The sequence below is a fragment of the Lissotriton vulgaris genome, chromosome 7 (genome assembly GCF_964263255.1).
Source record: "Lissotriton vulgaris chromosome 7, aLisVul1.2, whole genome shotgun sequence".
NCBI lineage: Eukaryota > Metazoa > Chordata > Amphibia > Caudata > Salamandridae > Lissotriton > Lissotriton vulgaris.
This window is the reverse complement of record NC_141695.1, coordinates 1,679,142,444-1,679,155,321: the sequence shown is the minus strand read 5'-3', so window position 1 is coordinate 1,679,155,321 and position 12,878 is coordinate 1,679,142,444. Positions and strand designations below refer to the sequence as shown.

At 48.6% G+C, this 12,878-nt stretch overlaps 1 protein-coding gene across 2 annotated transcripts in view; it reads right to left on the bottom strand.

Annotated features, from left to right (window-relative positions):
* The window catches only part of SLC2A4RG (SLC2A4 regulator), a 232,860-nt gene extending 220,197 nt beyond the window's left edge, over positions 1 to 12,663 (bottom strand). The window contains exon 1 of one of the 2 annotated variants that reach the window (XR_015297629.1): positions 12,445 to 12,654. Coding sequence is in view for 1 of the 2 variants with exons in the window: in XM_086932759.1 (XP_086788885.1) it covers positions 12,445 to 12,513 (69 nt within the window). In the remaining variant the exon portion in view is untranslated. Of the gene's footprint in view, positions 1 to 12,444 lie in introns of both variants that reach the window. The other variant, XM_086932759.1, reaches the window with a different exon arrangement.
* Between the last annotated feature and the right edge of the window lie 215 nt (positions 12,664 to 12,878).

Genomic DNA, 12,878 nt, shown 5'->3' with positions numbered 1-12,878 from the left:
TTCTAAATGCTCACTAAAGCAAACTTATGAATAATTGTCAATTTAAAAAGAATATTGAGAATTTTAAACAAATTCCTATTCACGTAACAGCTCTTACACCTTCCAGAGTCACAAAAAGTAAACAAATGGTTGGCTTTTATGACAAAGGTGGAAACCATAGTCACTGCTAAACTGAGTGCAAAAAAGCTTGACATAAGTCATGAGGTGGGTAATTGGTAACTTAGGAGAATAAAAAAACAAAAGAGAAGAAGAAGAAGAATAAAAAAAACAAAAGAGAAGAAGAATAAAAAAAAGAGAAGAATAAAAAAAAGAGAAGTAAAAAAAAGAGAAGAAATAAAAAAAAAAGAAATAAAAAAAAGAGAAGAAGAAATAAAAAAAAAGAGAAGACGAAATAAAAAAAAAAGAGAACTACTACTACTACTACTAGTAGTAGGCCTACATCCATCGCTTTTTTGTCCACCATGTTATTCCAGTTTAAACCCTGCCATATGCGAATCAGTCTTGACCCTGCTCCCCATGGGAACAGTCCATCCCGAACTGCCAGGCCCTCCCTGAACAGGAGACAAGCATGCTGGGACCAGTTTCGAGGTATCACCCCTCAGCCAGGGTAGCTTGAATCCAGTGGCATAGTGAACATGGGACCCACGCCTGGGCATATCCGTCCCACTAGGGGTGGCAAATGCAAAAAGATCAACGATGGACAAAATGCTGAACAATGTCGAACATTCACCCCCAGTACAAAGATTTTGGCCTAAAACCATACATTTTAACACAAAGAATGGAAAGTCTTTAACCCCAATTCAAGCTTTCTTCCACCACCGACACTTTCCCTCTCGACCTCACTTCATAGCTTTTAAGTTTTCAGATTGCTTATGTATGACACGCCCATGGTTTCAGTACACTTAAGACTGGCATTCTGTAGGAAGGTACATCCTGACTATGGTTGCCCCCAACTTTTTGCCCTGTGTTTTAGCTGGTTTTGGACATAGTCGACCTGGGACCCTGCCAATCAGGACCCCAGGCCTACTGCTCTCTCTTTAAAATGGATTCCATGTACCCTAGGTACATTTCCAATTGGTACTGGGCCACCCTATCAGACCCTGTAACTCAGGGCATGGGTGTACCCAGGGCTACCAGGGGCTGCAGCATTTATTATGCCACCCCTGGCTGGCCTCCTAAATTTGACACAACTGGCTGCTTGACAGCTGGGGCAAAGTCGTGTACTCACCCTTTGCTGTAGATATAGTATACCTATATCTAACCTAAAATGGACACACAGATTCCCATCAGTCACTCCTATGGCAGGCCTTAACAATCCTGAAGGCAGAGTGCTTGGAATCATGTGAGATGGTGCTCTGGCATGAGCTGAGCCTGTCTGCAGCTTGCGGAACCAAGTCCTAATAGCTGTTCCATGATATCGCATACCATATACTCTTAAGTGCATTATAATCCTCGCGGTTAAATGCTAACTTTGGTATTGCTTTATCAAAACATGTCGAGTAAGGTGTCATACGAATTGGAATACTAACCCCTCGCCAATTCTGGCGACGGGGTTAGCATTCCACCCTTCTAGAGGGAGATGACATGTATGTAACTGTGAACCCCGGTTAAAGTTAACTGAAGCCTCAGCTCCACAAAATGGATGCTGCCACCACAGACACGAGTCTGACCCCCTGCAGCTGAGAGTCCTCCCAGTGAGGGGAGCCTGGACAAAGGGTTTCCTGTCAGGGGCGGTGCTAGCACCGTCCCAGACATGGTTTTGTGTATCCTGGGTAGGCAGGGCTTTTCAGGAAGGTGACTGCTGAGTGGCACCCCGGTGCTCACTACGCATAGGCCAGTCAGAACCAGTTCCAGGGGCACACCAGCCCCTGGCCTGGGGAAGTCTGGCAGGGGAGAGGGGTGTAACCACCCCCCTCCTGGTCCCACCCATAGGCAGGACCTAGTCACCGGGTCAGCCCCCTTTTTTAGTATAAAGATAGGAGCGGGCCCCCTGTTCAAATTAGATCATCTTTGGAATCAAGACACGACTTTCTTCGAAAGGACTTCAAGATTTCTTCTTCAAGATTCTCCCTTGTGGCTAAGGAGTAGTCACCCTGCATCAAGCGGGCACCATCCTAAAGAAACACTGCGGTCTGCTGCAAGTCCTTCATCACGAATCCGACGACCCAGCTCGACGAGACCCGAATTCCGTGGCACCTCTGACCTCTACTCACCTCTACAGCAAAGCTGAGAACCGTGAGTGCGACGAGACCTCGAGGGACCGACGATCGCCAAGACTGCACGACATCTTTACTGCAAGCCCACCGTGCCCTCCACTGGTGAGTGCTTTGGGGTCCGAGAAGCCCCAACCCTGCGCAGCTCCAGCATCCAAGATCAGCCTCCCTGCATCTCCACGATCTGCGTGGGGCCCTTCTGCTGTTTGCTGTGCACCGCGTTGTTTGGCTACTAGCCGGCTGGCTTGTGGCCTTCTGAACGACGCCCGACGACATCACTGCTGCTGGTCTGGTTGCTCCAGGCTGGCCCTTGCTTCCTTCTTCAAGAGAGGCACCTCCTGGTCCACTCCAGACGCCATTTTAGGTCCACCGCGTGGGCTTGAATTTGCCAAGGCTTTGTTGCCCAATCCTGGGTCCAGCGACGCCGACAGCTTCTATCTTCGTGGGACAGCTCGATCCTCCATCCTGGTCGCCGACAACGCCTCCTGGTCCGTGAGATCTCCGAGCACAGCGTCACCCACTCACCTAGTCGAGGTGGCTACCATCCGGTGCCCTCCTGGTGCCCACTGACTACTGGCTAGTAGTCTCGAACTTGGTCCCCTCTGCTTTCAGGTGTCATCTTCCATCGGTCCAGGCTTGGATCCACCGAACTTTCTTCACTGGTCGCCTGCCAGCAACTTCTTTCTTCCAGGCTCCTGGTCCGGCAACGAGGATTCCCGACGTCTTTTGAGTCCTAAGCAGCTGCAGCCCCTGGGCTAGGTAACTTCGGCATTTCGGTGCCCCAGCATAGCCTCACTATCCAAGGGTCAGGATCCACTTTCGTTTTTCCCCTACCAGGTCGGGTTCGCCCGAGAACACTAACTTTGCAAATTCTAGCTACCATAGACTTTGTCCCGCATCTCGCGTGAGAGTGCACACACTGCACCCGAGTCCCCTGGGTCTCCTAGAAGTAATCTAACGATTCTATAGTCAAGTCCTAGCGATTCCAAAGGCTATTAGTACTGTACTTACCTGCTAGTAATTTCGCATTCCACTTTTCAAGTATATGGTTTTCCGTGCCCCTCGGGCATTTGTATATACTGTGCTAACTTAAGTATTTTTGTAAGAGTTTTGGTTTGTGCTTAGTACCCTGTCCTCATAAAGAGTACAGGGCTGTTGTGAATCTTAATAAATAACTGTTTATTTTCATAACACTTGTGTGGTGTCCTTTCACTTGGTGTTCAAGGGGTACCTGTGTGGTAAACAGCTGGCTTAAAAAGCCCTCTCGAGTCTTTAGCCTTAGACTGCTCGTATCCACGCTACTAGGATAGCTGGTCTATAAGGTTGACTTACAACCAATCATCAATAAGGGTTGCTGGACTGATACATAGTGTTCACTAGAATAGTGAGCACTGCATATCAGGCCACCTTCTCACATTGGTGGCAGCGGTGGGATTTGAGCTTGCTGTTGTTTTAACACACGTATCCTAAGAATATCTTGTTGAAAGATCACATAAGTACTGTTAGTACATATAACTAAGCTTAGAATACTCTGAGTTCTACTGAACCAGCTGTTGCAGCTCCTCAAGGCCTAGCACACCTTGGCTGCAACTCTTAGCAAGGGATCAGTAGGTAACACATAGTGTAGGTAGGTGCATCACTTACACCACACTAGAATCAGCATGTCAGACAAAGGAGGAAACTCTGAGTATCCCCTTGTGTCAGTGGACCCTCCACAGGTCCTTACTTCAAAATATGCTGCTCTTAGCTTCCATGAGATGAGACAAGTGTGTACTCTCAGGAAACTAAAACAGGGGTCTAACCCCACCACTTCCTTTCTGATTGGTCTCTTAGAGGCTTATGATGCCAGTAGGGCTGGTAACCCAGACCCTTCTAATCCAGAAGGACGTTTGCCCTCCTTACAGGGACCCTTTGATAGCCAGGAACATCCCCTCCAGGAAGCAGATGATGCTGAGGATGAGGATGATGACCAGTTGTCAGGGGATGAGGCAGATAAGGGACAGGTAGAAGTCAGAAGACTAACCAGGTCCAAATTAAGCAGACATGAGATTGGTACTGGGGGACCCCTGGGCCACTCTCAGGTCAGCTTAACATTGGGAATGGACGAGTTAGGTCTCTATCAAGAGGCTCTAACAGATCCTTTCGAACCAATGGCTCTCTCAACTCTTCTCACAGAGGGATGTCTTCCCCTAAGAGGAGAGTGTATGAAGCTGAAGAAAGGGCAATCAAACTGAGGATTGAAAGGGAAGAACTTGCCCTGGCCAAAGAGAGACTTGCCCTTGCTAGAGAGCAAGAATTATGTGGGCTACAGCCCACTGGTGGCAGCAATAAACCTAGCAATAGGGAAAGGAGTTTTGATACAAAGCACCTGAATAAGATAGTGCCCCCCTTTAAAGAAGGGGATGACATCCACAAATGGATTACTGCTTTGGAGAGAGCCTGCACTGTGCAGGGTGTTCCCCAAAGTCAGTGGGCAGCTATCTTGTGGCTCTCCTTTGATGGTAAAGGTAGAGATAAGCTCCTCACCACAAGGGTGGAGGATGCTAACAATTACAAAATCTTGAAGAATACACTGGTTGATGGGTTTGGTTTAACCACTGAACAATACAGGATGCTGTTCAGAGACACCCAGAAAACTCAGTCTCAAGATTGGACTGACTTTGTTGATTGTGCCACTAAGGCTTTTGAAGGCTGGCTACTGGGTAGTAAGGTTACTGATTTTAAAGGATTGTATAATCTAATTATGAGGGAGCAAATCTTAAATAATTGTCAGAACCAGCTATTACATCAGCACCTGGTAGACTCTGAGTTGACCTCTCCACAGGAATTGGGTAAGAGGGCAGACAAATGGGTCAGAACCAGGGTTAGGCCTAAAAACCAGGGTGGTGACCAGAAAAAGGAATCAACCAAGCCTCAAGAGAAGGGTGAGGATAAATCCACAGAGAAGACTTCCCAAGGGCCCCAAAACTCCAACAAGGGTGGTGGGTCCCAGAACACTCCTTCAGAACAAAAGAAACCTTATTGTCATACCTGTAAACAGGTGGGCCATTACAAAAGTGATGCCAGTTGCCCTAAAAATGGCAATAAGGGAAACATACCCCCAGGTAATACTCCTAAACCTCCTGTTACCACTAGTGGTAATCCCCCAGGTGGTGGGAGTGCCCCCAAGAATGTGGTGGGCATTACTTTGGGCAATCAGGAGGACTATGGCCTAGCCAGGTTCCCTGACCACACTCTTGTCTGTGAGACTGGCATGGGGTTTGCCAACTTCATTACTGGACCCCACATTTTGGGAAAGTATAGACAAGAAGTTTTAGTGAATGGTCAGAAAGTTGAGGCATTCAGAGACACAGGGGCCAGCCTCACCATGGTGAGTGACCATCTGGTCCCCTCTGCTCAACTGACCCCTGGTTTTACTTATCAGGTGACAGACATTCATGGAATGAAGAGAAGGCATCCCATGGCAGTGGTCAAGCTCAGCTGGGGTAATGTCACAGGGCCCATGAGAGTGGCAGTGACAGATAACCTACCTGTAGATTGCTTACTGGGGAATGACCTGGAACTCTCAGCATGGGCTGAGGTGGAACAAGAAACTCATTCCAGAATGATAGGCCTATCCAGACAGGTTAGTGGGGCAGTAATAGCTACAGCCCCAGTCCAAGCACCATTCCTCCCTGAAAAGGTTGGAAGAGCAGTGGTAGCCACTGCCGAGGCTCAGACAGACTTTCCAGATCAGGATAGGAGGGCTGTGACAGTCACAGCCCAAACACAAACCGAGTGCCCTCCTGAAAAGGTTGGCAAGGTTGAAATGGTCTCAGCCTCTACTCAAACAGATAGTGAGGTTGTGAAGCCTGAAACAATGGATCACTCCACTCAGACAGAGAGCATTGAGGAGGAAGAAGAGTCTTCCCCCTCCCAGACACTAGGTGAGAGCCAGCCTCCTCAGGGAACTGACTCTACCCCTGTTGAAGGAACTGCCCCAGAGGTAGTCAGGCCTAGCCTGGCAGAGCCCCTGATGGCAGTGGACCCTTCCCAGGTGGGACCCAGTCTGGAGCAGGTAACCTGCACCTCTCTACCCTGCCTCAGTCAGCCCAGGGCTGAAGAGGTCAAGGAGGCCAGTGGTGGACCCCAAAGGGCCCCCTGTCCAAAATAACTCCTTAATCAGCAGATTAGGATCACTGAAGCTGGTAAACCTAGCCAAGTGAAAATAGGACAGACTCCTGAGGGATCCCCCTTAAAAGTAGTTAGGGAACTCCCACAGCTGGACACTGTTGGGCACAGCCAAACATGGGGCCTAAAAACCCCAGACCTGACCTGTCCCTCCAGTAAGCCAAACAGAGGGACTCAGCCTCCAGCTTTAGGTAGCCAGAGGCTGACCCTGAGAGCTCAGTGCATCTCAGCTAAAGAAAGAAAGGCACATATGATGGATGGTGATTGGAGGAAGTTGAGCCCAAAGGTAGAGGAGCCTCACTTCAGTACTCCATCCCAGCATCAGCCTTCTTCTTTCCCAAGACACTCCAGAGACAGAGATTCCCTATGGTGGAGACCCTCAGACACCCTTAGGGTGAGGGGTTGCCTAGTGGACCATGACACAGGGGGAAACCAAGCCAGAGCTGGTCCTTCCTTATATGGCCACTTAGGTAATAGAGGCTTACCTGGACAAGGATAGCCTTATCTCCTTTCGTTTGGGGGGGGGGGGTTGTGTAGGAAGGTACATCCTGACTATGGTTGCCCCCAACTTTTTGCCCTGTGTTTTAGCTGGTTTTGGACATAGTCGACCTGGGACCCTGCCAATCAGGACCCCAGGCCTACTGCTCTCTCTTTAAAATGGATTCCATGTACCCTAGGTACATTTCCAATTGGTACTGGGCCACCCTATCAGACCCTGTAACTCAGGGCATGGGTGTACCCAGGGCTACCAGGGGCTGCAGCATGTATTATGCCACCCCTGGCTGGCCTCCTAAATTTGACACAACTGGCTGCTTGACAGCTGGGGCAAAGTCGTGTAATCACCCTTTGCTGTAGATATAGTATACCTATATCTAACCTAAAATGGACACACAGATTCCTATCAGTCACTCCTATGGCAGGCCTTAACAATCCTGAAGGCAGAGTGCTTGGAATCATGTGAGATGGTGCTCTGGCATGAGCTGAGCCTGTCTGCAGCTTGCGGAACCAAGTCCTAATAGCTGTTCCATGATATCGCATACCATATACTCTTAAGTGCATTATAATCCTCGCGGTTAAATGCTAACTTTGGTATTGCTTTATCAAAACATGTCGAGTAAGGTGTCATACGAATTGGAATACTAACCCCTCGCCAATTCTGGCGACGGGGTTAGCATTCCACCCTTCTAGAGGGACACGACATGTATGTAACTGTGAACCCCGGTTAAAGTTAACTGAAGCCTCAGCTCCACAAAATGGATGCTGCCACCACAGACACGAGTCTGACCCCCTGCAGCTGGGAGTCCTCCCAGTGAGGGGAGCCTGGACAAAGGGTTTCCTGTCAGGGGCGGTGCTAGCACAGTCCCAGACATGGTTTTGTGTAGGCAGGGCTTTTCAGGAAGGTGACTGCTGAGTGGCACCCCGGTGCTCACTACGCATAGGCCAGTCAGAACCAGTTCCAGGGGCACACCAGCCCCTGGCCTGGGGAAGTCCGGCAGGGGAGAGGGGTGTAACCACCCCCCTCCTGGTCCCACCCATAGGCAGGACTACTCACCTCTTCAGCAAAGCTGAGAACCGTGAGTGCGACGAGACCTCGAGGGACCGACGATCGCCAAGACTGCACGACATCTTTACTGCAAGCCCACCGTGCCCTCCACTGGTGAGTGCTTTGGGGTCCGAGAAGCCCCAACCCTGCGCAGCTCCAGCATCCAAGATCAGCCTCCCTGCATCTCCACGATCTGCGTGGGGCCCTTCTGCTGTTTGCTGTGCACCGCGTTGTTTGGCTACTAGCCGGCTGGCTTGTGGCCTTCTGAACGACGCCCGACGACATCACTGCTGCTGGTATGTTTGCTCCAGGCTGGCCCTTGCTTCCTTCTTCAAGAGAGGCACCCCGGACCCTCCTGGTCCACTCCAGACGCCATTTTAGGTCCACCGCGTGGGCTTGAATTTGCCAAGGCTTTGTTGCCCAATCCTGGGTCCAGCGACGCCGACAGCTTCTATCTTCGTGGGACAGCTCGATCCTCCATCCTGGTCGCCGACAACGCCTCCTGGTCCGTGAGATCTCCGAGCACAGCGTCACCCACTCACCTAGTCGAGGTGGCTACCATCCGGTGCCCTCCTGGTGCCCACTGACTACTGGCTAGTAGTCTCGAACTTGGTCCCCTCTGCTTTCAGGTGTCATCTTCCATCGGTCCAGGCTTGGATCCACCGAACTTTCTTCACTGGTCGCCTGCCAGCAACTTCTTTCTTCCAGGCTCCTGGTCCGGCAACGAGGATTCCCGACGTCTTTTGAGTCCTATGCAGCTGCAGCCCCTGGGCTAGGTAACTTCGGCATTTCGGTGCCCCAGCATAGCCTCACTATCCAAGGGTCAGGATCCACTTTCGTTTTCTCCCTACCAGGTCGGGTTCGCCCGAGAACACTAACTTTGCAAATTCTAGCTACCATAGACTTTGTCCCGCATCTCGCGTGAGAGTGCACACACTGCACCCGAGTCCCCTGGGTCTCCTAGAAGTAATCTAACGATTCTATAGTCAAGTCCTAGCGATTCCAAAGGCTATTAGTACTGTACTTACCTGCTAGTAATTTCGCATTCCACTTTTCAAGTATATGGTTTTCCGTGCCCCTCGGGCATTTGTATATACTGTGCTAACTTAAGTATTTTTGTAAGAGTTTTGGTTTGTGCTTAGTACCCTGTCCTCATAAAGAGTACAGGGCTGTTGTGAATCTTAATAAATAACTGTTTATTTTCATAACACTTGTGTGGTGTCCTTTCACTTGGTGTTCAAGGGGTACATGTGTGGTAAACAGCTGGCTTAACACGCCCTCTCGAGTCTTTAGCCTTAGACTGCTCGTATCCACGCTACTAGGATAGCTGGTCTATAAGGTTGACTTACAACCAATCATCAATAAGGGTTGCTGGACTGATACATAGTGTTCACTAGAATAGTGAGCACTGCATATCAGGCCACCTTCTCACACATTCTACTACCAAGTAGGTGACGTGACAATACTAGTGATCAGTAAAATAATGACTTACAGATTTACAGAACTTTCACAGTCGCTGGCCGGGACCTTCTATCACTATAAATACACATGTCTCTATTTTCCACTGTGCCTATCAAGATTCAATTATGTTTCTTTCCAATTAAGTACACACACACACACACACACACACACACACACACAGACAACTGCAGTGACTGCATTAGCCAATTGATTTTTCACAACGTAAAAGAATCCACTCCCCCCACCAACTACTTACACTTGCATTTATCTTTCATTTAAGGTGTGTGCATTAGTTCATATGCCTATACCTTTGTGCATACCTAAATTTATAAATCTATTGAGAAAGCACATAATTAAAATGTACATAACCTGAAAATGCCACTTCAAGATAAACCAGTCCTGGATCAGCAAAAGAGGATATAAATAAACTCCAGTAAGAAAAAAAACAATAAGATACTCACATTTTTGCTAAAAGTTCATTCATAGACAATAAAAAATGCCCCAGAGCGCAGGCTACGTCAAGTAACCACATATACAAAAAAAATAGCTGCTTGCTGCATGTCCCTGATCTGTTTCTATGAAATTGGCCTCAATAATGCCATCTGTTGCACCTTAAAACCAAAGACAATCCAATAAAATGAGCATTAACCCATTCCGTGCTTCTGCTGCGAACATCCAACAGCCGTCGCAGCCCAGCCCACCTTTTAGAACGCCCGCACCGCTGCGGAATTCCCGCCGCGATTAAGGTGTTAAATCACCTTTCGTTTTGAAACAACATTTACAAATATTATCCTCATCAAAAAGGGAACCCGTAGCTTGGGAATTTAAACCCGTTTGACCCCACATCTAAATTTCAAGAGTCACAATCTTAAATGTGCATTTGGTAAGTTTTCTAAATATGGGGAATGTTTCCTCCTCCTGCCATGAAGTAATCAGAAGAGATACGAATTTGTAGTTTCTTAGGCATCTCATATCATCTTCTCTGGCTATGTTTTTTATCAACATTTGGAGATTGGCTTTGCTAACTTTCATTGTGTCTGGCATGTTGCATTTTATTGTTAGTTTATTGCTTAAGACCCTGACGGATCTTGCCCATTTTAATACACTATTCATAATTTCCTTTTTACATAGTGTATATAATTTGGGGAACCCTGCCCTATCTAATCTCATTGAAAATGCTTCTTCGCAAAGGCTAAATAGCTCCATGCCATTAGACCAGTCTCTGCCCTGGCGGGCTGGACCACAGTAGAGGGTGGCATGGGCCCTAATCTATTTAAACACCAACCTTCTTCAAGATCCCAGTTTGTTTTTTCACATATACGAAGTACCTCAGCGCTATATTGGAACTGTTGCCAATCATTCCCTGATACGCTGCCAATACAAGTCTCAGAGAGGGACATCATACATTTTATCAAATTTCTTAAGTCCCTTCAAAGATGAAAGGGTTTTTGCCTGCAAAAAAGGCAATGTGCCCTTTCTGGGACAGATTCTTGACACACTACATGCCCAAATACTCATAGCTACTATCTAGATTTTAGTATTACTTAGGAACCAGTAAATATTTACCTTCTTTTTCCCCTAATGGAAGCACTTTAGTTGTTTTCTCCATGTTTATTGTAAAGTTTTCCATATTGCAATAATCTGCGAAAACATCTACCTTTCTCTGCAGACCGATTTCCGTCAAATCCATGATGACAAGATCATCTGCATAGAGAAGGCAGCTTAAAGACACTAGCGCTAAAATGCATGGCTAACCTGTTTGCATGCTACTTGGCAGGTCTGTCACTTTTGGGGGTCTTTTTTTGTGGGCTGCCCCTAGAGTGTGTTCCTACGGGTATCTACAGTTAGAGAGAGATGCGCTGCCATTGGGGGCATCTCATAAAAAGTTACGGACTGGCCTCACAGACTGCCCGGTGTCATGCTTCAACATCGGCTGTCCTCGCCCTCTAAAAACTTGGTTTGATAGAGGGCGGGCATTATTTTGTGGATTCATAGTAGAGTGGAGGCTGGCTTGCCCCTAAGCCCTGTGCCTCTGGTTCCCACCCTTGGCGACTGCTACGGTTAGTGTGTGTGGGTCTTTTTTTTGCCCCTGTTTTCTCCCTTCTGTGTTTCTCTAGATTTCTGTTCCTTTTCTTCAGCACCAAGATATAATGTTGATGATGATTAAGAAGTCATAATAACAAAAATTAGTGATGGGCCAGCCACCTGCAACCAATGGTCAAAATTAAGCATGTTCTGTGCTAAATTTAAAGGCATGGGCACAGAAGTCGAGGGCATGAGTGGGTTTGGAGAGCTAGAACTGTTTTCATGGGAATGTAGACAGTGAACCCGGTTGGGAATGCTGAGGTGGGGAGGGGGTAGGTCCTGCCTTTATTCAGGGACCTGACCTCAGAATTGGAAGGCTAGATTGTAGGTGGGTCTTCAACACTCACTATGGTAGAAATAACTGTTTTCTTACTGGTTTCACACTGTCACTCATGTGTTTAACGGGTCGCAAACAACAAAGGTTCTTGGACAAAAGCCAGTGGCCTCCACTTAATGTCTATTTTTTTAATAAACTGAAACCTAACTCACTTGGAGCAGCTATCAAAGCTGAGAGCCTACAAATATGAAAGAAGTCTCATGGATCCACGAATGGTGAGAGCCTATTCACTCAGGAAACAGGACTTCATTATAACACTATAAAAATCACTAATGTCAATTGAACTACCGCTAGACATCTCTGCGTGATGCGACCACCTTAGATCATGTGTAGTAGGTCTTAAAGGAAAATGGCGGGAATGTCCCCAGCTGTCAGTTGCTCAAAGAGGCGTGGCCGGATGAAACTAGCTGACTGGGCGTGGCTTACAAGTGTGCACAGAAAGGGGAGTGGTTACAATGCTCGTGGGAGGGGCGTGTCTTTGGCGTCCCGGTTCTTGAAAAACTTTCAGCGAATTCCAAAGCATGCGAAGTTTCAGATAAGTATTTCAGCTCAATGGAGGAGGAACGCCTTACCAGTGTGTACCCCGGACCAACCGTCCTCCCTTTCCCCGTGCTTCCAGTCCCAGCCCTCCTCACCTGCAGCCCCGCCGCCGTCACTCTGCGCCCGGCCGGCAGAACTCGGCTGCTGGGCCGCGGCGGCTCCATTGCCGGCTGGGCGGGGCTCCTCCACGCCTAACTGTCCGAAAGCCGGTACCGGTCGGTGACGCTCTTCATGGCGGCGGCTGTCAGAGGCACGAACCACACCCCCCTTCGCGAGCCGGTGGCACACGCCCGTCACAGCGTCAGCCACGCCCCAAAGAGTACACGGGAAGCAGAGGACACGCCCCACTGCGCGAGACCGTGAGTACCCGCCCACCGCGACGTAAGAGACGCCCACGCACTGGAGACACACTATTTCCAAACTGTATTCCGCGCATACCTTACGCCCCTTAACGTAATAGCCGCGTGCTGAAACAGACCACGCCCATGAGAGGAAGACTCAAAGTGTGACATGACCCTCGGGCACTGTC